The 26977-nt window shown below is 41.7% G+C and overlaps 4 protein-coding genes across 6 annotated transcripts; 3 read left to right on the top strand and 1 right to left on the bottom strand.

Annotated features, from left to right (window-relative positions):
* Positions 1 to 9393: 9393 nt before the first annotated feature.
* LOC143552041 (uncharacterized) lies at positions 9394 to 10209 on the top strand. The gene has a single exon (XM_077042348.1). The coding sequence runs from the start codon at positions 9394 to 9396 to the stop codon at positions 10207 to 10209; it is 816 nt and encodes a 271-aa protein (XP_076898463.1).
* A 2598-nt stretch (positions 10210 to 12807) lies between these two features.
* LOC143552040 (uncharacterized) lies at positions 12808 to 13152 on the top strand. Its single transcript, XM_077042346.1, has one exon. It carries the CDS (start codon positions 12808 to 12810, stop codon positions 13150 to 13152), a length of 345 nt encoding a protein of 114 aa, XP_076898461.1.
* An 8123-nt stretch (positions 13153 to 21275) lies between these two features.
* LOC143552051 (lactoylglutathione lyase GLX1-like) lies at positions 21276 to 23636 on the top strand. 3 transcript variants are annotated; one of them, XM_077042353.1, is made up of 9 exons: positions 21276 to 21294; positions 22003 to 22107; positions 22195 to 22319; positions 22413 to 22477; positions 22559 to 22771; positions 22860 to 22907; positions 22983 to 23090; positions 23177 to 23329; positions 23411 to 23636. In XM_077042353.1, exons 2-9 carry the CDS (start codon positions 22004 to 22006, stop codon positions 23459 to 23461), a joined length of 867 nt encoding a protein of 288 aa, XP_076898468.1. In that variant the 5' UTR covers positions 21276 to 21294; position 22003; the 3' UTR covers positions 23462 to 23636. The 3 variants fall into 3 exon arrangements, with proteins under 3 accessions (XP_076898468.1, XP_076898467.1, XP_076898469.1); XM_077042352.1 differs by having other exon boundaries at positions 21279 to 21290; XM_077042354.1 differs by having other exon boundaries at positions 21281 to 21298.
* Positions 23637 to 23655: 19 nt separating this feature from the next.
* Positions 23656 to 24636, bottom strand: LOC143552050 (autophagy-related protein 8C-like). The gene is made up of 5 exons (XM_077042351.1): positions 24504 to 24636; positions 24319 to 24374; positions 24181 to 24233; positions 23917 to 24035; positions 23656 to 23842 (listed from the first exon to the last, which is right to left on the bottom strand). The coding sequence occupies exons 1-5, from the start codon at positions 24595 to 24597 to the stop codon at positions 23739 to 23741; spliced, it is 426 nt and encodes a 141-aa protein (XP_076898466.1). The 5' UTR covers positions 24598 to 24636; the 3' UTR covers positions 23656 to 23738.
* Between the last annotated feature and the right edge of the window lie 2341 nt (positions 24637 to 26977).

Below are 26977 nucleotides of genomic sequence, written 5' to 3'. Positions count from 1 at the left end.
GAAGATCTCAAAAGATATTGTCAGTCACCTTTTTCTGTCAACCAATAGGATTGATGCGCATGCTGCGCCGAAAGCAACTTTTCAGACAAAGCAAGTTAGGTCAACAGCACAAAAGATACGATATCACCAAAGGTAAACGGCTGGATAAATCAAGATAAAAGACACAAGACTTAGCGCGAGAAAGCTGAGTGCGTGAGCGCGAAGGCACACACAGAAGGCTGTCACAGACAAACCTTAGCGCGTTGCGGGAAGAACCACAAATCCTTAGCGCGTCGCGGAACGAACTGAAATCCTTAGCGCGTCGCGGAACGAACATAAATCCTTAGCGCGTCGCGGGAAGAACATAAATCCTTAGCGCGTCGCGGGAAGAATTACAATTCTTAGCGCGCTGCGAGAACTACAAATTCACAGCGTGTCGCGGGAGGATCTACAATCCTTAGCGCGTCGCGCGGAGAAGTATCATTCTTAGCGCGCCGCGGGAAGAACTATAGTTCCTAGCGCGTAGCGCAGGAACAGTCAATCTTCACGCAGGCTTCCTTGTAAGGAGTTTAGCGCGTGGAGCTGCGCAGACATCCTTAGGCGGGAAGAGCCAAAAGACAAGCAAGGAGTTAAGAGAAAAAGGGGTTCAAGGCTCAAGGGTTTAAACAAAAGGGGGGAATGGCAAGAGAAAAGGAGGCGGGACGGCGGAAAGAAAAGAGAAGAAGAGGAAGGAGAGGCGGAAGGAACATTTTAAAAATATATATATACATAAAGATTTATTAAAGGTTAGATTTATAAAGATTATAATTAAATTTTTTAAATCATAAAAAGAATCGGATCAGAAAACGGGTATCTGGGTCGGGTCGGATTCGGGCAGATGTTACAGTCTCCCCTACTTTAAGAAATTTCGTCCCGAAATTTATCCAAGTAGGATGCGCAAAGAAAAGGTACGGGGATAAGGTCGATCAAAATCGTTTTTATTAAGGTTAAGCGTGCAAACCATGATTTTATTAAAATAGTTTCGCCATTAGCCAATTCAACAAGAAGTTTTCCTTAAGCAAAATGCGCGGTCGCGCGAGCTTCTGCTCAAACGCGCGAGAAATAAAACTATCGGCACCAGTAACAAAAAGTATAGATGCGTAAAGCCCGTTAAAAAAAATGTACCATTAACGTCATTAATCGCTTGCGCTTGGTGCGCGGTTATATGTTTGTTAGCGCGTCACTTGGTTCAAAATTTGGTTCACCGGATTTGCTTGAGTAATCTGGACTCGTAGCCTCGGGCACGCGTTCCGGAAATGACTGGGATCACCGCAGTTAAAGCACGATCTTGGTTGGGGATTCTGGTATGTTGGTTGTGGGTTCTGCGGGTAGGTTGGTGGTGTTTGCACAATTGGGTTGGCGGGAGGGACTCTACAGTACTCAGCAGAGTGACCAGCGCGGCCACATTGGTTACATTGCCTACACGAGGCTTGAGTTGGGTGATGAAATTTACAGGTTGGGCAGAAGGGCTGATTTCCTGTGTAGGGTTTCTTAGTTGGCGGGGCAGGAAGTGCAGGATTAGTTAAGGCATAGTTATGGACTACAGGGGGAGTTGGGTAGGTAGACAATGGGTTAGGCGCGTATACTGGAGGTTGGTAAAGGGGTTGCTGGACGAGTGGGTTAGTAAGCGCGTAAGCTTGATGATTGGTTTTGCGCCTTCGTTTATGGTTTGAGGGTTCTGGCTTGGTTTCTGATGGTTCTGGGTCAGTCTGGGTGGGTTTGGTCTTTTCAGTTCCCCGCAGGAACAGGGTTCCTGCTCTGACATGGTTGTCGCTGAGCACAGCGGCCAACTCGATGGCGTCAGAGAGGGTTACTGGGTTTCTCGCCCATACCGAATCTTGAATTTCCATGGGAAGACCCCCAAGAAATTTTTCGATGGCTCGGCGGGAAGGGGTAACAAGGTGAGGGACAAGCAAACTTAGTTCGTGGAAGCGCGTCGCGTACTCGCGCGCTTCGCCACTGTACTGCTTCAAGTTCCAGAATTCCTCTTCGAGGCGCTTGACTTCGTTGGGAGGGCAGAATTCTCGCGTCAGAAGTTCCTTGAATTCCTCCCAGAGCATGCTAGAAGCAACCTCTGCGCCACGCGCATGAGTTACTCCGTTCCACCAAGTAAGCGCTCTAGATTCCAGGACACTTGAGGCGTATAAGGTTCGCTGGTTTGGAGGGCAATGGGTATGGAGAAAAGTGTTTTCAATTTTCTCGAGCCACTGGAGCATTATGGTGGCTCCTTCGAGACCTGTGAACTTTGGAGGTTTACCCGCATGAAAGGATTTAATATTGTAACCAGAGTGGTTGATATTGTTTTGGTTTAAGGCTTGGGCTATCGCGGCGGCCATTTCCTGGGAACGTTGCTGCCTACGTCTGCGCGCGGCTTCTCTCCTCTGATGACGAGCTGATAGTGGAGGCATTCTATAAAAGTTCTAGTTTTAGTTAATATCATGTTATGAGAAACCGTTTTAGCGCAAAGTATAACCTTATTAAAGCTTGTTTCGCGAAGCTAGTTGCTAACAAAAGTTAAGGTAAAGTAAATGACTTTATATGCAGACTTAATAAAGGTAACAAATTCGAATCGAGAATCGGCAATTCATGTATCACCATGACCTTCCGAATTCCCAATTTAAAAAAAATATACGAGCAAACGGGTATTGGAGATTGACGATTCATGTATCACCATGACTTTTCAATCCTCAATATAAAATATAAGTAAATAAGCATTGGAGATTGACAATTCATGTATCACCATGACTTTTCAATCTTCAACTTAAAATATACAAGTAAATGAGCACTGGAGATTGACCATTCATGTATCACCATGACTTTTCAATCTTCAACAAAAAAAAAAAAAAAAAAAAAAAAAAAATATAAAGTAAATGGGAATTGAAAGTCAACTATTCATGTATCACCATGACTTCTCGGATTTTCAATTCCAACAAACGAACATAAATAAAAATCGAAAGATCGCGGAATAAAACATAACATCATATACTGCGCAGGCGCGAGCATATTTGTAAATAACGAGTAATTAACAATAAGCGCGCAAACACGAGATTTCTCTCATGCGCGAGAGGGGACTTAAGTTTTCTAGGTCGTTACGTCTAACCACCTATCCTAAAGTCAACGAGCTCTGATACCAATCTGTCACACCCCGACCAAAGGCGGATTATACATCGGGGCGCCACATTTTGTTTCATTACCCGTGACACTATTGGGTGTCAATATTTATTAATACACATTTATCGCGCGCAGCGCAGCGCAACACAAGATAACATAAATCAACAAAAATCATTATATAATAAAGCAAAGTATTCGATCAACATAAACTTGTCTTGATACATTTTAATCTAGGTCCAAAATAAAAGAAAACTTCCTACGTGTCCACAAGCTCCAAAACAGCTACTGCAAACCTGAACATGTGTTAAAATAAACGTCAAACACTTGCGTGTTGGTGAGAAATCAAGTTTAATGCAATACAGTAAAACTGCGCGCAACACGTGTATGTCTAGAGTTTAGCAAGGGTGTAATCAGATTGTGATCAAGCCTAAGATAGATCATAGCTCATAGTTCAATCCGTGCTCCCAATTGAGCACAAAAACGAGAAAACATACTGTGCAAGTGTAAACAAAGAAAACCGTAAACGATTGGTCTCCCGTGTTCATCCAATGGATCCATGAAAACTTCGGAATAGGCCGAACAAAGCGGTTAATGATACACACATACAAATAACAGCCAAGTAAACATCCTCAACACATGGGACACTGCGCGACTAAAGTTCATAAACAGTTTAAGACTCTAAGTATGTATAAACACATGAACATCCCAAAACATTAAAAATAAAAAGGGATTAGGTACGAGATAACTCACATGATAAACGGTGCGATGAAGATAAATAAAGCAAGAACCAAACAAGCAAGTTAACCTATAAGTAAAGATTATCGGTTTAACGATTGGTTTTAGTGTCTAGATTATAACTAACCATAGGTAATATGCATCGAGTTACTTAAACAAATTATAAACATTTACTAACCGAGATCTGGGCAGAAAAGAAGAGAGAAAAACAGAGGCAAGGAGAGCTGGAGTTATGTTGACGGCTACGCTGCGAAGGTCTTCAGCAGGGAGAAGGAGAAGAGATTAAGTGTCTGTGTGTGAAATGTTAAGGAAAAGGCTGGGTATAAATAGGCAAACCCTAGGGAACACAATCCTGGAAAAAGGGGAAGATATCACACCAAATCTAAGCAAAAGATATGGCAGCAGGAAAAAGGGGGAAAAAGCTGTCAGGTTACTGTTCACAGCACATGGGATATGTCAGGCAAACACTGTTCAAGGTAAGGAAAAGAAGATCTCAAAAGATATTGTCAGTCACCTTTTTCTGTCAACCAATAGGATTGATGCGCATGCTGCGCCGAAAGCAACTTTTCAGACAAAGCAAGTTAGGTCAACAGCACAAAAGATACGATATCACCAAAGGTAAACGGCTGGATAAATCAAGATAAAAGACACAAGACTTAGCGCGAGAAAGCTGAGTGCGTGAGCGCGAAGGCACACACAGAAGGCTGTCACAGACAAACCTTAGCGCGTTGCGGGAAGAACCACAAATCCTTAGCGCGTCGCGGAACGAACTGAAATCCTTAGCGCGTCGCGGAACGAACATAAATCCTTAGCGCGTCGCGGGAAGAACATAAATCCTTAGCGCGTCGCGGGAAGAATTACAATTCTTAGCGCGCTGCGAGAACTACAAATTCACAGCGTGTCGCGGGAGGATCTACAATCCTTAGCGCGTCGCGCGGAGAAGTATCATTCTTAGCGCGCCGCGGGAAGAACTATAGTTCCTAGCGCGTAGCGCAGGAACAGTCAATCTTCACGCAGGCTTCCTTGTAAGGAGTTTAGCGCGTGGAGCTGCGCAGACATCCTTAGGCGGGAAGAGCCAAAAGACAAGCAAGGAGTTAAGAGAAAAAGGGGTTCAAGGCTCAAGGGTTTAAACAAAAGGGGGGAATGGCAAGAGAAAAGGAGGCGGGACGGCGGAAAGAAAAGAGAAGAAGAGGAAGGAGAGGCGGAAGGAACATTTTAAATATATATATATACATAAAGATTTATTAAAGGTTAGATTTATAAAGATTATAATTAAATTTTTTAAATCATAAAAAGAATCGGATCAGAAAACGGGTATCTGGGTCGGGTCGGATTCGGGCAGATGTTACAGTATGCGCGTAAGGTCTTCATCTCTCTGAGCATGGTGGGTCCTGCGGAACTAGTTGGTCTTTGCGCAGACGTCCCTCTTCAAGGTGAGTCTTGCGGTCTAACTGGGCTCTGCTGGGACCTACCTCTTCACAAGGGTTATGTATAAGTTACATGAACATTCATGCATCTTCGTTTTCTAACGTCGTTTTACTTTCGAAAGTTAGTGGATTACTTACTGATCTGATGGTCATTATGGTTAAAAACCAGTCAAACCTATCCAACCGTGTAGTCGTAACTAAATTGTCTATAAAAACCTATATTGTGTTTTGTTTGCTCTTTGAATTATTTCACACTATGTTGTATATTATCTCAAAAATTCAACTCTATAATAATTGTTGAACTAGCTTGTGATTGTAACTTGTGGTTTTCCAAATTAAGATACATAACTATTTATAGGTTTTATTCTGTTCCAAACCTAAATATACTAAACACTAAAAGTTAAAGAATTTTTAAAAAATTGAGAAACAAGCCAATCATAAATGTTACAAGTGATATACAACAGAAGCAGACAACACACATGCACAAACGATTATCACGTATATGTTAAACTGGAAGCACACAACACAGGAGGTTTGATCGGACGATCGACTCTTTCGTTTTATTAATATCAAAACAAAAAACAAATTACAATTAAAAATAAACTAAACATAATGTGCTTTTATACTACTGCATACTAATCCTACTAAAACTCAAATAAGAAAACATAATTATCTAAACATTAAAAGATAATTATAAACGAACTTGACCTCCAAGTAATTTGAACTAAACCTTGGACTTTATTAATCTCCTCCAACCACCCCTTTAGAGATTACCGAACCACCCTCGTTTATTTCCGTACTAACCGTTTTGGCCCGTTAAGATGGTATTGTCATAATCTTCACAGTATAATAGTTTGAAAAATGAAAATCAATATCTTTGCCTTTATTTTTATTTGTCATAAGAATCTGCTTGAATTAAGTTGAAAATCCATCTGGTGGCCACAAATCAAACAAGAATTCTACATAAATTATGTGGCCGGCTTTGTTTTAAAGAAAGTAGTTACAAGATAACAACCCATTGGGTATACTTTATAAAATGGATATCACAATCTATTTATTAATAAAGATTGCAAGGCCAATAATTCTGCCTTTTATCATACAACCAATTCAAACATGTTATTTTTTGGATGGGGACATTAGCTTTATTAATGGAAATTTGGGTTGCATCCGTTACCATTGATAGTTACGATAAAAAAAATGATATGATTCCAATAAATCCATCTTTTTAATTCTCGCAGTTTTAGAGTAGCTATGTGAACATGTGCGAGTTTGAAGTATATCTAAGAATACATTTATTGTTTTAAAAAATGGATCTTAACAACGATCAAATTGTGAGAAAAAAAAGTGAAGTAGCTTGCAATGTGTTCATCTTGACGGGTACACGATCACCTAGCCGCGCCGATGGTTCACCTCAGTATAGAGGTAGGGTACCAAAAAGACCAAAATACCCTTAAATAAGGCCCGCGGGTCAATCAGAAGTCTCTCATAAGGCACCCACGGGACATATAAACTATCCGCATAATCAATTGAGGAAGAAACACTCTCATAGCACATGCGAAAACATCATAGCACCCTCAGAAGTCATCCGCAAGAAGGAATAACCTTCCGCGTAAATGGCCACGAGGTAATGCTCCGGGACAGCTGTCACCTTCTAGAAGATTTACCAAGATGCTTTCTTGGTTAATACGTGATCTTTAGGCCAAATAGCCAATGAGATCTGGCAAGGTCCTTATAACTGTGCACATGACCAATATTCCCCCGATAACCAAATATAAAGAGACACGTGTCCAGGTTATACATGCACATGCAACGTATAGGTTGAACCTATCACATAGGGACACGTGTCCAGACGGTTATGCAGGTATATTCTTAAGGGACAGTTGGCCTAATCACCTTCCCACATCCTTCGGCTATAAATACCTTCTCGATCATCATAAGGTATTCATTCAAAATCACTGTACTCTCTCAATTTACTTAAGTACTTTATCTTCTCATCAGGACTGTACTTATTCTCACGCCGGAGGGTGGTTACGGGAAGACCCCCCACCTCATCCTTCCCGTAACGAGCTCACGGTGTTCTGTTTTGCAGGATTCACGTCATTGGACTTTGGAAATTGTGTTCATATCGTATTGAAAGTTAACCGTATACTACTCTGTGGATTCATCGGATCTAGGACCCATCAGTGGGGTGTTTCTTCATTGGCGCCATCCGTGCTTGTGTTAGAACAGCAGAAATTTTTTCCGTTCTCTTTACGATATGGCTCAGTTACCTAAAGGGCCGACGGAGAATCAAACACAACCTTCACATGATCTGAACCTTGAAACACGTGAAGGAGCAACATCTGTGTTTAATCAAATTACACCTCCTGCTACACGAACTGATGCCATGAACCCTGGAGGTTTTACCTTGGGTGGTTCAACGGCTCGAGGGTTGTTTGCTCAACAGGAGGACGTCACTCCGGTGGACACCGGAAACGTTGTTACACCAACTACTGACTTGGGGTATATCACAGCCCCAGGAGGTTCTAATATAAAGAACCTAGAACGTATTCCAAGAGAAGTCCATCGAACCCAGTCAGAGTTAGGTTTAGAAGAAGATTCCGGTGACTCTAATCTAAGAAGAGCTCACCATCATAATCTCATAACCGAAGAAACTTTGTCTCCGGACGAGTGGCTTCGTGTTCAGCAAGAAAGTTTAAAAGCAGAGTATGAACGTCGGGTCCGGAATGAGCGTTTCCATGGCCGTACCTTGACATACGATGAGCCTCCCAGGAGATCAATTTCTCATCCCATAAGGGGAAGCCACATCCAATACAGTTTGCCACCAGAGCGAAACATGAGCGAAACCCGAAGGTTGCGTCCTCGTCCCCGCATAGATATGCGGGTGCCATCATATGAGGACGAACTGGACGAGTACGACTCATCTTTTCGGCTGGATGGTAGTTTTTATAGCGGGGATAGTCGTCTTCCTTCTTACGGAAGAACTAGCTACCCGCGACCAGTTGTCCGCCATGCGGAATATCACAGCAATGCTGAACATGATTTTTCGAAACCATACCGTCTGGAATCTTTTGCAGAGAAGTCGAAATTTATTCCAAGTATCGCACAGGCTTCATTTCCAGTAAACGCGAAGATTCCAACATCTGTTGGAACATATAATGGAATGACAGATCCTAGCGATCATTTGTTGAGATTTGTGGCAGTCGGGGGAGTCAGCGGTTGGACTCGTCCGTACTGGTGCCACATGTTCGCACTCACACTCACGGGAGCTGCGAGAGAGTGGTTTGAGAAACTGCCTGCTGGACAGATCAAAAGCTGGAATGATTTCATAGCAAAATTCTCCCAACAATTTAGTCAACAAAAGAAACATACTCGTGACCCTTCGGAGATATTAGATGTTACAAGGCGAAATAACGAGTCTATTGAGGACTTCATTACTCGTTTTACTAACGAGAGCCTTAATATCGGAGGAGTAAGTGAAGACATGTTGCGCGGAGCATTTTGTAAAAACGTCCAAAGCGATGCCTTCATCCCTACCTTAACAGGAAGGGACAGAATGCCTGAGTCATGGAATGAAATCATGAAGGCATCAAAGTTGTTTGCAAGAACTGAAAAAACTCTAAGTTCCGGCAGTCAAAAGCAGTCTCCAAGGGTCGAATTCCAAACTCCGAGACCAAACAGACAAGCTAAGGGACCAATATGGTCAAGACTTCAGCCAAGTGCAGAAACACCTAAACCTTTTGATGCAAGATCTTTGATCGGCAACAAGGGTAAACGTAATTTTTCAGCTCGTTCCACCAATAGTTGGACTCAGTTATCAAAACCTCCCTCAGAAATTCTCACAACCGAGAATTTGACTTTCCGGAAGCCTCAACCAATACCAAGGAAGTCATTCCTTGATACTAAAAAACATTGCTCATATCATAATGATGTTGGACATAACACGAATGAGTGTGTGGCCCTCCGAACAGAAATTGAAGCAGCAGTTAAAAATGGTAAACTCGAACATTTGGTTAAGGGCGTACGAGAAGGGACTGGCAAACCTCCCGCAAAGGATAACCAGGGCCCAGCTAAAAGGCAAATCTAGGATCTGAATATCTACATGATTCAAGGGGGACATTCAGGTAAAGGAAAGAGGAGGGATTATGAGGACGAAGAATGGAAGAGTGAACCAGTGATCTTTCCTCGGATCAAAGGAGGTCTGTGTAATAAAAACCCACTGGTAATTACTGCCGAATTTGGTCACTACCGGTCACAATATGTATTCTTCGACACAGGCAGCACGTCCGACATTATGTACGAACAGTGTTTCGAACAGTTGGACGATGAAGACAAAGAAAGACTACAGCCAATCCATGCTCCCGTCTCTAGTTTCGGAGGAGAGATAATGCACCCGCGCGGTGTTATCACTTTTCTGGTCACATTAAGCGACGGAGTACGTTCGAGAACTGAAGAAGTAGAATTTTTGGTCTTACCAGCAACTTCTAAGCATGACATTATTTTGGGACGAGAGGCGATTGGAGATTTCAATGCCCACCCGTCCATAGCACATGGTGCAGTAGGAGTTCCGACTCGCACTGGTGTGGCGATAATTCACGTAAATCGGCATTGTTTTGCAACAGAAAGCTCAAGACCAAGCAAGGTCCCAAGACAGGCTCAGAGGACTGAGCCAGAGAAATGGATCCTCAATAAAAAGTTTCCGGACCGAACCATAATAATTGGTCCGTCCATCTCTGAAATCGTCCGAACCTTTCTAAAGCAGCTATTGATCAAAAACATCAACATTTTTGCATGGCAGCCTGCGGACATGACCGGTGTCCCGCGGAGCATTTCAGAACACAAGTTGAAGGTGAATCCATTAATCACCCCAATCGTACAGAAGAAAAGAAAAATGGGCCAGAACAAACGAAGGCCATGAATGAACAAGTACAATATCTTCTTCATGCTGGGATTATAAGAGAAATCAAATACCAAACATGGGTAGCCAACCCAGTGATCGTTCCAAAAAGCAACGGAACGTGGAGAATGTGTATAGATTATAAAGATTTAAACAAAGCATGTCCGAAAGATTGTTACCCACTTCCGGAGATCGATTTGAAAGTAGATGCTGTAGCCCCATTTAAGTTCAAGTGCTTCCTCGATGCCTACAAAGGCTATCATCAAATCCATATGGCAGCTGGTGATGAGGATAAGACAGCATTCCGCACTGACCAGGGAATATTCTGTTACAGAATGATGCCTTTCAGGTTAAAAAATACGGGAGCCACATATCAACGACTGATGGATCAGGCCTTCAAAGGACAAATAAGTCAGAATCTTGAAGTCTATATGGACGATCTGGTAATCAAAAGCACTGAAGAGGATCAAATGTTGAGGGATATCGAGGAAACTTTTGAAACACTGAGAAGTATCAACATGAAACTTAACCCACCAAAGTGCTCATTCGGGATGGAGGAAGGGAGGTTTCTCGGAGTAATTGTTACAGGCACGGGCTTTAAAGCTAACCCAGACAAGGTTCAAGCAATAGCCCGCATGCCATCTCCCGAATATCTCAAACAAGTTCAAACACTCAACGGCAGACTAGTAGCATTAAACAGGTTCCTGGCAAACCACGCTGCTAAATCTTACCCGTTCATTTCAACATTAAGGAATTGCCTCAAAAAGGCACAGTTCAGATGGACTCCGGAAGCCGAACAAGCATTCCAGGAAGTCAAGAAGTGTTTAATGGAATTACCCACGATAACTGCTCCTCACACGGGCAAACCGTTAACACTATATTTGTCGGCATATGACATTGCCGTAGGGGCGGTCTTACTGACGGATAGGAAAAATGTTCAAGCACCAATTTACTACGTCAATAGAACACTATCGGACCCGGAAACAAGATATTCAATGTTGGAAAAGCTGGTTTTGGCATTGGTATATGCCGCCAGACGGCTCCGCAGATATTTCCAGGGCCACCCCATCAATGTATTAACCGGGTGCAAACTCAAGAAAGTGTTGAGTAAACCCGAGCTGTCCGAACGACTGGCGAAATGGGCTATCGAATTGGGTGAACACTCGATTGAATATAAGCCGAGACCAGCGATCAAGGGACAAGTACTCACGGACTTCATTACGGAAGTCCCACAATACAAAGAACAAGAATGCCTAATCGAACAACAACCCCAAGCACCTCCAGAACAAGGGCAAGTTTGGTCATTGTTCACGGACGGAGCTTCCAGCAGCGAAGGGTCAGGTGCAGGCTTAAGATTAATCAACCCGGAGGGGCATGAATTTACATATGCCATCAAGTTGGACTTTAAAAGTACCAACAATGAAGCGGAATACGAAGCCTTCCTGGCGGGACTGCGGATAGCAAGAAAGCTTGGAGTGAAACATTTAGAGGCTCGGGTGGATTCTATGCTAATTGCGGGACAAATAAACGGAACATACGAAGCTAAAAACGATGTCATGGCTTCTTATTTGTCACAAGCACGGGTCTTGATTCACCAGTTTTCCTCCTTCAACATTGTTCACATTAAGAGGAGCGAGAACAAGTCGGCGGACGCTCTTTGTAAGCTAGCTTCAACGAATTTTGAGCATTTTGCCAAGGATATTCGTGTAGAAGTTCTAGACCATCCATCCGTTCCACAAAATCAAGTCCTGGTAATTCAAACTGGTGTCGAGTCTTGGATGTCACCCATTATAGCTTACTTATCTTCCGGAGCACTTCCAGCAGGAAAGGCAGAGGCTCGGAAGATCAAGCATAAAGCTTTGAATTACCAGTTGACTGATGGTATCTTGTACCGAAGATCATTTCTTGGCCCACTCTTGCGCTGTGTAGACGCGGAAGACGCAAATTACTTAATCAGAGAAATTCATGAACGCATTTGCGGATTACACGCGGGACCAAGAATGACGGTTGCAAAAATCATGAACGCGGGGTATTATTGGCCCGACATGCACTTAGACGCTGTGCAAGAAATCAGAAAGTGTGATTCGTGCCAGCGCCATGCCCCCAACACCCTGCGTCCAAAGAACGAACTGATTCCAGTAATGCCTGGCCGTTTCAGAAGTGGGCTATTGACATTATGGGACCTTTCCCAGAAGCCCCGGGACGAGTCAAGTTCCTGATAGTGGCCATTGATTACTTCACCAAGTGGGTGGAAGCCAAACCAGTCGCATCAATTACGGCTTCAAGCGTGAAAAAATTCCTTTGGGAATTTATCATTTGCCGGTTCAGCCTCCCGCAAGAATTGGTAAATGACAATTGAACCCCATTTGCTGACAGTGGATTGCAAGCATGGTTGAAAGAACTCCAAGTCATTCAAACTTTTACATTCGTTGCTCATCCACAAGCAAATGGTCAAATCGAGATGACCAACCGAACTATCAAAGAAGGGATTAAGGCAAGCTTAGGACGAAACGAACAGGGTGGGTGGATGAACTGCCTCATGTACTTTGGGATTTTCGCACCCAAAAGAACTCCAGCAATTTGGAGACACCCTTCAGCCTGACATACGGAACCGAAGCCATGATCCCCGCAGAAATCGGGATTCCATCCGCTAGAGTTCTGCTGATCAATGACAACGATCATGAACTCAGGATGAATCTGGATCTGTTAGAAGAAAGAAGAGAGCTAGCATTGATTCGTGAACACAATTACAAACGACAACTTGAAAAATATTACAACTCACGAGTCCAAAGTTGCAAGTTTGATGCGGGAGACTTTGTCTTCCGCAACAATGAAGCTTTCGGCCAAGAGCCTCTGGGCAAACTAGCCCCAACTTGGGAAGGACCTTACAAAGTCAAACAAGTACTAACAAAAGGTGCCTATAAGTTGGAGAAGTTAGATGGGATTGAGGTCCCTAGAACTTGAAACGCAGCACAATTGAAAAAATGCTATATATAACAGTTTTGTTCATCTTTTACTTTTTAGGCCTGCGTGCCCACATAGATTAGCAAGATATGCAATTTCTTTTTGTAAGGCTTCTGCCCAACGAATACAGAATGTCCAATTATTTCCATGACATTTTAAGATGTAATCTTTTATTGACAAAACCGAAGTTCCGGATAAGCACTTATATTATAGTACATAAGACAAAGTGCACCGGAAGAAACATAAAGACTTCTTGTTTTAGATCAAAATAGATTACAATAAAGGAAGCAAGGTTTACAAAATAGAAGTACATATACATCTACGGAGCAGCTTTTTCGCCTTCCGCAGAGTCTTTGGCGTCCTCATCGTCTTCCTCTTCAAGGTCTAGCAACTCCTTTAGTTGCTCGATGGCATCCTCTTTATTTGCAAGTTCCGAAATATGGTCAGAAAGAGAAAACTTCAAAGTATCAAACTCCTTGGTTTTCTCCTCAAGGATAGACACAGTATCCTTTCCGGCCAACACATATTCTTCGGGAGACAGGCCCTCGGAACCAAACTTATAACCCTCCTCAAAACCCATTTGTTGGCCCGTCTGCTCGGAGGCACGGAGGAGTATCGCAACACAATTCCCGAGATCATCACTGTTGCGAACGTCGGTAATAACCTGTTAAGTCACACAAGTATAAGTAAGCACGCATAAACCCTGATCACTTATATCGGTAATAAGACTCGATACCTTGGGAATCGTTGTCGATAAGAGCCATTTTTTATCCGCTTGAGCCCGGAGGAGATCCATTTTATGACCAGCACATTCCAGAGCTTGGTCCCGACTCCTGGCATTCAGGCTAGACAAACGTTGATCTTTTGCCGCTGAGTCGGCTTGAAGGGTCTTGATAAGCTCAGCCTGTTCATCCAGTCGTTTCTGGAGAGCAGTCTTAGCCTCCTCAGCTGCAAGTTGTGCGGCTTTCGCCACTTCCATAGCCCGGTGACTATCTTGGGCGTCGGTCAGCGCCTTAAGAGCCTCTTTCTTGGCCCCAAGCAAGTTCGTCTCAGTCTCCTCCAACTCGTCATTCATAGCTAGCCAATCCCGGCGAAGTTCCTGATTGGTAGACACAGCGTTCGCCACATGATAAGAGTTAGAGTCGAACAGTTCTTGGAGGATGCGATGACGTTGTCTTTCCTTCTCTGCAGGAGGAAGGCTCTCGTCGAGATATTCCTGACAGACATCCGCATTGCTCAGTACTGAGTTCCGCCGTAACGTCCATCGAGGATGATACGGAGAAATGTCCTCACCCACCTGAGAGGAGGAAAGCCTGTCCCCCGCGTTTAAACACACCTACTCCACCCTGATCTCTAAAAATATGCTCATGATGAGATGGAGATGTGTGAAATTGTCTAGCTTCACCAATTTCTTTATTCTTAATAGGAGAAGAGTCCGACAAATCAATCGGCTCTTGAACAGTGTTAACTGGTGAAGTGGGTGGAGTCGGGAGTTCAGTAGCAGCAGAACCCTTCAGACCTGAAATAAGAACCTTCAAGTTATTCGGAAGCAAGGGATTAAGAAATAATAATAAGAAGTCAAGTTTTACCTTTCGAAACGTCATGGGCAGCAAGCTCCCGAAGCCGAGCACCCAAAGCCGGGACCTCAACCTTGGTCTTTTTCTTTTTCTTCTTCTTGGGCTCAGCATCGGAAGCTCGTACCTTCCGTTTCCCAGTAGCCTTGGAGGCACCTACCTCCACAGCTTGAGGTTCACCCTCAACGGATTGAGGACCACCCTCCTCACCCGCGGACGGATCGGTGATGGTCTTCAAATCTTGCTTACGGGTCAAACCTATAGACGAAAGTGGAAGGTTAGCAGCACCAATCGGTAACTCCCCCTCACAGAGTGATGACTCCTCGCTGGATGAAAGAAGAACTATCACTCAGCTTGAGGTAACGGCGGTTACAGGGCGGGGTTGAAAAATACCTTCGCATTTTTTGACAAATTCCTCACCTTGGGCGTACATAGCCTCGGAGACAATAGGCTCCTGCGTAAGGCTTGTGGAGAAAACAAATTACTTTGTGTACGCTCCAGAAAGGGTACGTCACGCTGAGTGATAGGACGGTGAACCATCATGCCTCCTCTCGTGTCCACAAGCGTAGAGAAAATCGTACCTTCACCTACAAAAGAAAAACGTCAAAGAAAGAATACTAGGAACCAGGAGTATGACAAGTAAACACTTACTCCCATCAGAATTCTCTTAATATGGTTCCAAGGTAGGAAACGACCACAATCGACTCATCCGGGCATGAACCATCGCCCCTTCGTGAATAGGACGCATGGGCGTTGGCGTGCTGGTCAATGTGTCAAACCACGTGTGTCCCTCATATTCAATAACAGAAATTTCGGGCGCTGCGTCTTCCGGTTTCCGTTTCGTCATGGAAAAAGGAATGACATCTTCCCGAATCCAAAAGAACTTGGATTTCCATCCATGAATACTCCGGATCCATTCGAAACCAATCGGACACTTTCCAGTGGTAGCAAAACCGTACCACCCATCACGATATGTCATTTTGTAGAAAATGGCAAACATGTTAACGGACGGTTCGTAATTGTGGGATTGGCAACAGAATTCGAAGTGACGAATCCTCAGCATCCCGAACGGGTGGATTTGAGATAAATGGAACCCATACTTTCTTATTATGGAACGAACAAACTTCATCACGGGCAACCGGAAATTACCCGTAGTGAAGTGGTCTAGGTATACAACCATCTTCTTCAGTGGCGGCGCCGTTGCAATGGCCCCAGGGGCAGGGCGTTCAGCCTCCCACTCCGGGGGAAAACCGTATACATTTTTAACATCCTCGAAGTCTTTTTCTTTAATATCACATCCAACTTCACTAATGGTGGGAGAATTCCTTTTCTGAGCAGCCATGGGAATCAAGTATTGAAGACATGTGTATAAGAGCAAAATTCTCTGATTAAAGGGAAAAATTTGTAAGTAATAAGAATGGTTGAAGACATCAAGGCCTATTTATACTCATCACAATTAATGCGACCGTCTGACTAACAGAGGAAAGAGAAAATAAGGACCATGGGATGATAGACACGTCAGACGGGAGAATCGAAAAACTTGTTACAGGCTGTCAAACAAACGTCTTGTCAGCCCCCGCCCAAAATTTTCTCTCTGCCAAGTCACCAGTATTATCCATTCAACTTGCACAAATCTAAAAATTTGAAGAAAGATATTTTACAAAGATTCCTTTCATTAATATCCACAATGGTGATTACAAAAGCATGAAAAGAAAATCACAAGTGTGAGTTTTGACACATACATCTACCCTATGGATCCTAAGGCGTTGTGCCTTCTGGAGCATTCTGGTCCGCATCATCAGCCTTGTCATCACTCGATTGGTCATCATCAGACTCATCGTCAGACTCGTCATCAATGTATATCCGCAACTGCTTCACTCCATCTTCAGACAAGGCAAATTCCGGAAGCATATGTTGCAGCGGAAAAACCAAATTATCATATTCTTGAACCCGCATGTCAAGTTCTTGCTCCGCGTCAAGTCCGTAAAGAGGATGGCTCTCGACAAGTTGTCCGGGTTGGGCAAAGGTCAACCCTTCGTTAAAACCTTTCACCCGGCCAACCCCTTCAGAAGCATTCGTCAAGTTCACAAAGCAATCTGTGAGCTCCGTACTTCTCTTAACATGACGGATGACCTATAGAAGCGGTCCGTTAAACGTCATAAAAAGAAGTAGACAAGGAAATTAAACAATATCCAAGAAAAAACTTACCGAGTCAAGACCGCGGGTGAGGAAATATCGCCTCTCCTGCTCAGTGCGCTCCGCCCGGCTACGAAGTTGTTGCAATTCGGCGGAGGCGCGGTCACCAACTTCAGTGTGAGACTGCAAGAGAGAGTCGTATGCGGACTGCATTTCGACAATAGTCTTGTCTTTCATCTCAGATTGTTCTCCTTGCAGTCTTAAAGCTTCCTCGAGCTCTTGAATCCGGGCATTTTGTTGAGACACTTCATCCAGTGCCTTCACCAATTCATCCTTTTTTCTTTGAGTTTCTGCTCGGGAAGCTTCAAGGGTGGCATTGGACCTCTCGCAGGCCTCCTTCCACCGCTTAGCAGCATCAGCATTCCGCTTCTTTTCTTGTTCAAGTGCAGCCTCAACATCAGATTGTTTCCACCTAGCTGCACTCGCCGCTTTGCGGTGCTCCTCAGCCTCCTTTTTGGCAACTTTCACTTCATCGGAAGCAGCACCAAGCTTACCACCCATTGTCCGCCACTCCCGTAAGATTTCCTGACTACAGGCTAGACTGTTAGTCAAGGAAACAGCTAAGTCAGAATAGAGTTCATCGCGGGAACGGGTCAGCTAGTATGCTTTCTCAGCCGGTGGCATGCAGTGTTCAACAAAACTCAAACAAGTCTTGGAAGAAGTAACCCGAGATCCGTTGACAATGTCCCAAGACGAGACAAACAAATCATAATCTCCCTCCAATTGAACGTTCTCCAAATACTGGGAACTAGATGTCCCGAGACGAACAGGAGTGGAGGAAGATTGTTGAAACCCACCTTGGGTGGAACCTCCCCCAGCTTCATGGACATACGGTCCAGAAAAGAAATCATCTCCCCCACCCGATGAGAAGGGTAAGGAGGTAGGATTAAATTGAGGAACAGACTGGGGAAAAGTTTCATCAACCCTAAAACCTCCCGAAGTATCTTCAGGATTCTCTTGTTGAGGACCAGTGGCTTCAACATCTTGGAACAAATGGTCCAAATACCCGGAGGTTATTGATTGAACGTTAGATCCCTCCTCGACTGCCTCAACAAGAGGAGTAACTGGTTTTTCCGTCTTCTTCTCCGGGGGAGGTGATGGTTGTTTCTCAAAAGTCAGAGTTGGCTTGGACAGCTTACCAATCACCGAACGCTCAGCAATAGACGAGTCTGCATAAGAATACCATAGTCAGATCCCATTACAACGGTTGACAAAAGTTAGCAAGTAAAAACTTACCTTTTATTGTCCCCAAACGCTCCGAAAGGTTGGGTGGTAATGGCTTCCTCGGTCGGTGCGTCCGGTGCTTCTTCATTTTTGGTTCCTTCCCGGCATCCGCAGCACTGGTGCCCGCGTCACTTGCCTGGGATGCACGAAGGTACCTCTTCCGGTACAGCTCTGCCAATAAATGAGAGACAAATGAAACTTTAGGAGCATCATCTGAGCTTTCCTCCTCAAGAATGGCAGAATCGTCACTTGGAATGACGATTATCCCGTCGGAGGTCAGCATGTTAAGAGGAGGAAGGTTTAAAATATACGCACATGTTTCAAAGATAGCTTCCGAAACAACTGGTTCGGCACGTACTTTAACCGGAAAGAGGAAATATTAGGCAGTCTTCTCCAATATAGGCGTATGCTTCACATCGCGTATAGTTTTACTCACGCAGCCCTTGTCATCCTCAAGCACGTTCAACATCAGACCAAAACCTGAAAGCAAATAACATACGTCACCAACAAAGCCTCAAAAACACGAAAAAGTAGAAAAAATAAAAACAGTAAGACTTACGGCCGTTTAATTCAACGAAGACAGGCTCCATGAAAGGTGAAGACCACAACCGGCTCATTCCCGCCCATACAAGGGCCTCCTCGGGAAGTGTCCGCATCGGAGTGGGTGATGTGGTCAACTTGTGGAACCAGTCACGCTTCTCGTGAGCGGCTGAAGCGATATCGATCAGGGCGTCGTTCGGAGAACGACGAACCATGACCTATGGTATTACATCCTCGGAGATCCAGAAGAATCTTTTCTTCCATTCCTTGGAAATTTCTTCGGTCATATGGCCGATAATCCTATCCGGCACACTGTGTCAAGTATACCATCCGTTCCTATTCGCCATCTTATAAAATACAGCGAACCGATCCAACCGAGGAACTAAGTCGTGTGCTATACACACGAACTCGAAATGTCGAATTCGTATGACAGCACGCTGGTGAAGTTGGGACAAGTGAATCCTAAATGCCTTAATCACCCGTTGGAAGAACTTCGTAATAGGAAGACGGAAGTTCCCATGCTCAAAATAATCGGCATATAGCGCCATCTTTCCTGGAGGAGGAAAGCTGGCTATAGAACCAGTAGAAGGGAACTCCGGTTCCCACTCCGGTGGAATACCATAAGTCGTAATAAGCTTTTGGTATTCCCCTTGGTCCCAACAGACTTCTATCTCATCAACCTCAGATTGCGCATGAGCCATTGGAAACACTTGGTAAAAAATGTTTGGTTCAAAGGAATTAAACAGAAAGATCGAAAGATAGAAGAAAGAAAGCAAATCCGTAGTCAAGATTTGAAGGCGATAAAACTTCGAAAAGAAGTTAACTCTCTATATTTATACTCACCGCAATTAATGCGATGGGATATGAACAGTAGAGAGAGGAATAACCGGCCAGTAACATATCGCCACGTCACGCGGGAAATTCGAAAAAGAGAAAAAGTTGTACAGTCGGGTACAGTAACAGCCGTCAAAAACGTCCTGTCACCTGCACACGCGCATGCGAGTGGTCAACTTGTCCTTTTTCATGATTATCCACAAACAACAAAAGATATTTCCCACCAATTTGCAAAGTCAAAAACCCCCAAATCCATATTAAGTCCAGAATTCCATCCGCATAAAATACTTCACACGGAAGAAACACTGGACTGGGGGGACTTATAGAGGTAGGGTACCAAAAAGACCTAAATACCCTTAAATAAGGTCCGCGGGTCAATCAGAAGTCCCTCATAAGGCACCCACGGGACATATAAACTATCCGCATAATCAATCGAGGAAGAAACACTCTCATAGCACATGCGGAAGCATCATAGCACCCTCAAAAGTCATCCGCAAGAAGGAATAACCTTCCGCGTAAATGGCCACGAGGTAATGCTCCGGGACAGCTGTCACTTTCTAGAGGATTTACCAAGATGCTTTCTTGGGTAATACGTGATCTTTAGGCCAAATAGCCAATGTCATCTGGCAAGGTCGTTATAACTGTGCACATGACCAATATTCCCCCGATAACCAAATATAAAGAGACACGTGTCCAGGTTGTTATACATGCACATGCAACGTATAGGTTGAACCTATCACATAGGGACACGTGTCCAGACGGTTATGCAGGCATATTCTTAAGGGACAGCTGGCCCAATCACCTTCCCACATCCTTCGACTATAAATACCCTCTCGATCATCATAAGGTATTCATTCACAATCACTGTACTCTCTCAATTTACTTAAGTACTTTATCTTCTCATCAGGACTGTACTTATTCTCACGCCGGAGGGTGGTTACGGGAAGACCCCCCACCTCATCCTTCCCGTAACGAGCTCACGGTGTTCTGTTTTGCAGGATTCATGTCATTGGACTTTGGAAATTGTGTTCATATCGTATTGAAAGTTAACCGTATACTACTCTGTGGATTCATCGGATCTAGAACCCATCAGGGGGGGAGTAGATCCCTGTTTCTTCACTCAGTCTCCATTAAGGTGCGCGTTGGTATAACACATGATGTCAAGAATTAATTGTGTGACACTTGAGTGAACAATGGAGATTAAAGGTGTAATTTATAATTCTCTATAACTAAACTAGCATCATGTGTGGCTCACAAGTATAGGTATTCTTCGGGTTTCGGGTTTGGGTAAATTTAAAATCTATAGTTAAGTGGTTTTCAAGAAATTGGCCTATAGAAAAAATAAAAAGGATAGATGAATGCTGAAATTAAAGCAACATTATCATCTTCACTTGTAACGTAAGTAAGCAAATAATAAACCAACACAATTCAAAACACATAATATGTATTGGATTAGGCTAATGGCCAATTATTAATAAAAGAAGTTCAAACACAAACGTCTTCAATCTTCACATCTATAGACTCGCACGAACTTGATATCAATTCGTAAAATGAATAATTGTCCTATAATTCCATAAAATATCCAACAAATTAATAGAACAAATAAACAATTATAACTTAGAAGTAGTATAACCATAAAACGCTTAACGTGTTTTTCAGGTTGACCCGAAACCCTTAAACGAGTAAGCAGACCGGTCCGGGTTGTATATATAAACAAGTAAGTAGTTTTGGGTTTGGGCCAGTAGCTGACAACACTCCACCGATTCACTTGTCTCTCTGTAAGTAAGCGTTTCTCTTTCGTTGTTACAATTTCTAGAAACGTAAATCATTACATTCGTTGCTGTATGATCTAGAATCCTCCTCAGGTTTAATCGATTGATCGATCATTTTGTCAAATCGCATTAATAAATATATGTCTCTGGGTTTAGGCTTCTTATTTGATCTCTTATTATGCTATTTAGGGTTTATACTCAAACCCATCAATCAATCTTGCTCAAATTAGCATTAATAACTATAAAGTTTCATACTTTTTACTCTTGTGTAAGCTTTTTAATTTTTATATACATTGATAGATCTGATTATTGAATGACAACAACTACCTTTTGTTTTATGTTGTTCAGTCACAAAACTGTTCATCTATTGATGATATCTTCTGCTGTTTGATTTCTAAAATTATAAACTTGGTTTTAAAAAGTGCACAAAAGCCGGTTATTCTAAGGCATAAAAAACACATTCACTTGCGTCTCGGGTTGTTTTTTGGTGGGCAACGTGCGCCTTAGGTAGTCAAAAGTGATTTTTAAACCAAGAATTGTTAAATTACAAGCTTTCCGTCAACAGTAGTATCATATCTCTTGAATTTTTTGTGTTGTGAGAACCACTGATAACTCTCGTTTTGAAGAAAGTTTAGCTTTCGGTTAAGTTTTTGTAACTGAAATGGATCATCGGATTACTCTTTCTGAGTGTGTAATTGAACGTTTTTCAGTATGGCGGACACCGTAAGTGCTGAGTTATTGGAATTCCCAAAGAAGGATAATCGTCGATTCCTACATGCGGTCTATCGTGTCGGTGATCTTGAACGTAGCATTAAGTATGTCAATGTCACTATCTCTTCCCTTTAAATCATATAACCAATATTTTATTAGGGTATTAATTTGTTTTCATTTTTTTTAATCAGATTTTACACAGAGGCATTCGGGATGAAGTTACTGAGGAAGAGGGACGTACCAGAAGAGAAGTACTCAAATGCTTTTCTTGGATTCGGCCCCGAAGAGACTAACTTTGCAGTCGAGCTTACATACAGTATGTTGTTTCTTATTATTTCAAAAATATATTTTTTGTATCTTACTATTATAGTATCATATTCTTGTGTTGATGATTTATGTTAATGCACAGATTATGGAGTCGACAAGTACGATGTAGGAACCGGTTTCGGGCATTTTGCAATTGCTACCGCAGATGTATGTGTTACATTACTATATGAGATGTTAAACTTGTGGATTCGCGTATAGTTCTAAATTGTGTTTTCATATTTCTGTTAGGTTTACAAACTAGCTGAAGACATTAAGGCAAAAGGTGGGACTATCACGAGGGAGCCGGGCCCAGTTAAAGGTGGAACGAGTGTGATTGCTTTTGTTAAAGATCCAGATGGCTACCTTTTCGAACTCATTGAACGGCCTCACACTCCTGAACCACTTTGTCAAGTAATGCTTCGTGTTGGTGATCTTGAACGATCCATCAAGTTTTATGAAAAGGTACTGTTTATATGTTTGATCTCTTGATAATATACATTTAATGCAACTTATCCATGTAATGTTGATGTGATGATCCAATTTTGTGCAGGCATTGGGGATGAAGTTATGCAGGAAAATTGACAGGCCAGAACAAAAGGTATACAATTTAATTAATAGACGTTTAATACATGATTTTAAGTTACTAAAACACTTTATTTTGTTTGCATCTTAGTACACATTGGCAATGATGGGATATGCTGAAGAGAAAGAAACAATTGTTTTGGAGCTCACATATAATTATGGTGTAACCGAATACACCAAGGGAAATGCATATGCACAGGTGCAATCTTGTATCTTGAGTTAATTAATTTGTTATTGATTTTTCAAGTTTGGTGTTATGATGTTGAATAATAATGGTTCTTATAGGTTGCAATCAGTACGACTGATGTTTATAAAAGTGCTGAAGTGGTGAACCATGTCATTCAAGAGCTCGGTGGAAAGATAACAAGGCAGCCTGGCCCGCTTCCTGGGATTGGTACCAAAATCACCTCTTTTCTTGATCCAGATGGTTGGAAAACGGTAAATTTAATTTTTCCAATGCTCTAATGTTGATGTGCGAGTTTGACATATTGATGAAGAAAAATGTGTTTTTGATTGTAGGTTTTGGTTGATCATGAAGACTTTCTGAAAGAACTTTCTAAAAACGAGTAAAGTTTCTTATATGGTGTCGTGTAGTTGAAGACGCAGCAGGTGGTATGAATAATAAAGTTGTGTGGCACATAACATCTATATGTAAACATTAAACCGAGTTGTATGGGTGATTATTACATATCATGAGACTGGCTTGTGTGAAGTAATTAAATCTATTTACGAGTATTTAAGTGCATCGATCAGATATGTGACATTGTTTGACCTTAAAAATGAAACATATAATTGCAACTGCAGACTAAGGAGTTAAAACATTTACAAATTTCTTTCTTTACCAGCTTTACTGCATTTCTAGAGATCCAAATGTGTTTTCTCCACTGTATGTCATGTAGAGGAAGCCATCGTCATCCTTGTTTTCCTCATAAATTGCAGACATCAAAGCAGCTGTAAGTAGCAAGAACAAGGATTATTATTATGGTTGTAAGTCATGTGTATAGGTTGAGGTGAATGGGTCTCACCAGTTGGTGGTAGCATGTTCTTTACAAAAACGAATATCGCCTTCTCGGGGCTAAGTTTGATCCTTTTACGAACCACATAAACAAACTGACCAGCTGTCAAATCCGCTGGTACTAGATATCTGCAACGCAATAATATACACGTTTCCTAAATTATTCTGATATAAATTCTAAACAAACCCACAACTCTGTGTCATGTGTGTTATCCAAACATCCATATATTATTTGACATGACACTTTTCAAGGTAAGAGTCAAGATGGGCATACTTGTTTTTGTCTATGTCAGGAAGATCGGTTCTTTCCGCTCGCTCAACAATAACCTGAAAACATTTTAACACTTAAAAAACACACGGTTTGTTTAACATAAACTAACTTTGTTAGTAAAAAAGACGATGAATGTCTTACAGGTACTCGATCAGGATACTTCTCCCTGATACGCGATGATTCTGCACACCTCTGTTCTGTTTTAACAAAACCAAATGAAGTTTTTCATAAAAAAAATACAATAAGATCATATACACACATGATGCATTTATTCAGGTACGAAAGTTACAAAATCACAAACTTAATAAAAGCGAAAAGTATGATACCGGATGGGTGTTCAAGCTTGAAGGAGCATTTAACCATGGCTGCTGCTGCTGCACTCTGATTGCTTTCTGAAAATTTCAAACATTTGAGGAACATTATAACAACAAACCAAATAAAATTTCAAAACTTTTAAACAAAGAAAGATGGAGATGGTGAGAATGATATGATAGGGTATAACTATAACTATATATATAAATATAAATATATATAATCAAAGTTTGTGAGGTTTCTTATTCCAACAAGGAAGGAGAAGAAGCAAGGTTTGGGATTTCCCAACTCTACAAGTAAACTAACTTACCTTACCTGCACTATACTATAACTAAAATATTTTATTAATGGTATTAATTATAAACACACTAATTTACAAAGGATACTTATGTGTTAAGTTTGAGCTAGCTAATAGCAATTAAACGAGTACAGGTCATAAACGTGTTGACACGTTAATAATATGATTCTAAACACGTTTAAACGGGTAGTGCGATGGAATCTGAGGTTGAATTTGGCAAGGTAGATAAAGAAAAGCGAAATAGGGAGGGGTGGCTCGGCATTTATATATTATTTTTTGTTTTTTGAAAGTACATTGGCGAATAGTTATCTATTGTTAATTTAACCAATTTCTAACACTAATAAGGAAAAAAAACGACCAAATTATTTGTACTATAAATAACAAACCATAAATAGTGACGTCTCACATACTATTTGTGTATGCGTTGTTTTTTATTTTTCTTATATTTTATATATATATATATTTTATGTTTCAAATTCACCATTTATGCTATGAATGATATATAGACTTAACTCATTTAATTGTCTACTAATTACTAATACGATTTATCCTTCATAAGTTTTGGTGACACGATACATTCAAAACTTGACGGCCGGAGAGAAAATCCACTTATTACCACCATCCCCCCCCCCCCCCCTCCTTTTGTCCTTATACATTTATTTAATTTATTTTATTTAAAAAGGTTGGGCCCAATTAAATATAGTTTTTCAGTATAAAAGTATTAACAATGTTTGACATGTTTAATATTAGTTGTATATCGATTATTTATTAAATATTGTATTTTCATGGATTACTCGTGTAGTCGTGTAGTAGAAGAATCTCAAACTAGTTATTATACTATAAGCCCACATATAATGTAAGGACCATGGCCCATGGGCATTAGACACAGCAAACCCTCAAACTTCCATTACAAAACTATTGGACACTCATGTAAACATACAACTAACCATCACAAGGTTGATGATGGTGGTTGTAATGCATGATGATGAAGAAAAATTGATAATATAATAATGATGGTTTCATGATGGATGTGCATGGAAGATTATTCTAAGAAACCAGTTTTTGTCAAAATGGCATTCCTCAACTTATTAAGGTCTCTTTCTTTAAGTGTCCACCCTCACACATAGAAGAAGAAGAAGTAATGGCTAGCCTTCTTGCAATGTATTCATGTGGTGGCACCATCTCACCATCATCATCTTCATCATCATCATGATAGCATCTATCACTTGGACCTTTCTTGTAAGGGATACTCATTGGAGTTGAGGATTGTTGTTGCTTATTATGTGATGATACCTTACCCTCACTACAACTCCTTGGTATCCAACTTGCACCGTCATGGGATGTCAATTCACATGATGATGATCTATTGTTGATCTTGTATGGTTTGTTAGCTTTTGTGTTTGATTCTTCTCTTTCATTCACAACACTCCACACATCTTCTTCTTGAAAATCTTGATCTGCCATTGCTTCAACCTTTAACAAAACTAAAACACTTATACACAACCAACTAAATTTGTGTTTATCAAGATAAATGACCAGAAATTTGTGCTATGTGTATTTGAGTATACCAGATACCTTGCTACCCAATATCTTTTCCAACAAGCACTTAAAGATGAGAGCTTTTGCTAAAATGGTAAGAAAACAAGAGGCCTATGATAATAGAAACAGAGAAAAGAAGCATTTGCTTCAAGAAACTAAAAGATGGCCTTTTGGGAAAATGAGATCATAGATAAGAGAAACATATCATCCTAAATTTACAAAAAAAAAAAGTCATTTTATTAATAAAAAAACGTGTTTATTATGACAAACTTATATTGTGATTTTAAAATTTTGTTCATATGTTTAATTTATATTAAATAACTATATATCAAAGTGGAGCTAGCTCATATATGTTCTTGCTTCTTAGTGGGAGGTCGTCATTTAACTATTTAAGTCCAATCAACACTCTCATATAGTTCTTGATAGCCCTCTCTATACTATGGATATAGTTTACCGATGAAGATACACGATTATTGATGAACATGGAGCGGGGGAAAGGACAGGCTGCCAGAGTAGGGGCGGAGGGGGCAAGCGCCCTCCATTGAAAAGAAAATTAATGCTATTTATATACGCTAAAATTACGATCTTGCCCTGTAAAATTTTGGTCAAGGCTCCCAATCGCATCCATGCAGAAAATTTCTAGGTTCACCA

This window comes from Bidens hawaiensis, unplaced genomic scaffold, assembly GCF_021521415.1.
Source record: "Bidens hawaiensis isolate Kalapana, Puna unplaced genomic scaffold, B.hawaiensis_p1.1 tig00016758_1, whole genome shotgun sequence".
Taxonomy (NCBI): domain Eukaryota; kingdom Viridiplantae; phylum Streptophyta; class Magnoliopsida; order Asterales; family Asteraceae; genus Bidens; species Bidens hawaiensis.
The sequence above is the reverse complement of the archived record's forward strand: the minus strand, read 5'-3'. Positions and strand labels throughout refer to the sequence as shown.

Excerpts from the sequence above, each read along its gene's own strand:
- LOC143552041 (XM_077042348.1), top strand. The coding sequence starts at position 9,394 with ATGATTCAAGGGGGACATTCAGGTAAAGGAAAGAGGAGGGATTATGAG.
- LOC143552051 (XM_077042353.1), top strand. The coding sequence starts at position 22,004 with ATGGCGGACACCGTAAGTGCTGAGTTATTGGAATTCCCAAAGAAGGAT. Across the intron at positions 22,772-22,859 it reads CCATCAAGTTTTATGAAAAG|GCATTGGGGATGAAGTTATG; the intron begins GTACTGTTTATA and ends AATTTTGTGCAG. Across the intron at positions 22,908-22,982 it reads TTGACAGGCCAGAACAAAAG|TACACATTGGCAATGATGGG; the intron begins GTATACAATTTA and ends TTTGCATCTTAG.
- LOC143552050 (XM_077042351.1), bottom strand. The coding sequence starts at position 24,597 with ATGTTCCTCAAATGTTTGAAATTTTCAGAAAGCAATCAGAGTGCAGCA. Across the intron at positions 24,234-24,318 it reads AGTATCCTGATCGAGTACCT|GTTATTGTTGAGCGAGCGGA; the intron begins GTAAGACATTCA and ends AAATGTTTTCAG. Across the intron at positions 24,036-24,180 it reads CCTGACATAGACAAAAACAA|ATATCTAGTACCAGCGGATT; the intron begins GTATGCCCATCT and ends ATTGCGTTGCAG.
- LOC143552040 (XM_077042346.1), top strand. The coding sequence starts at position 12,808 with ATGATCCCCGCAGAAATCGGGATTCCATCCGCTAGAGTTCTGCTGATC.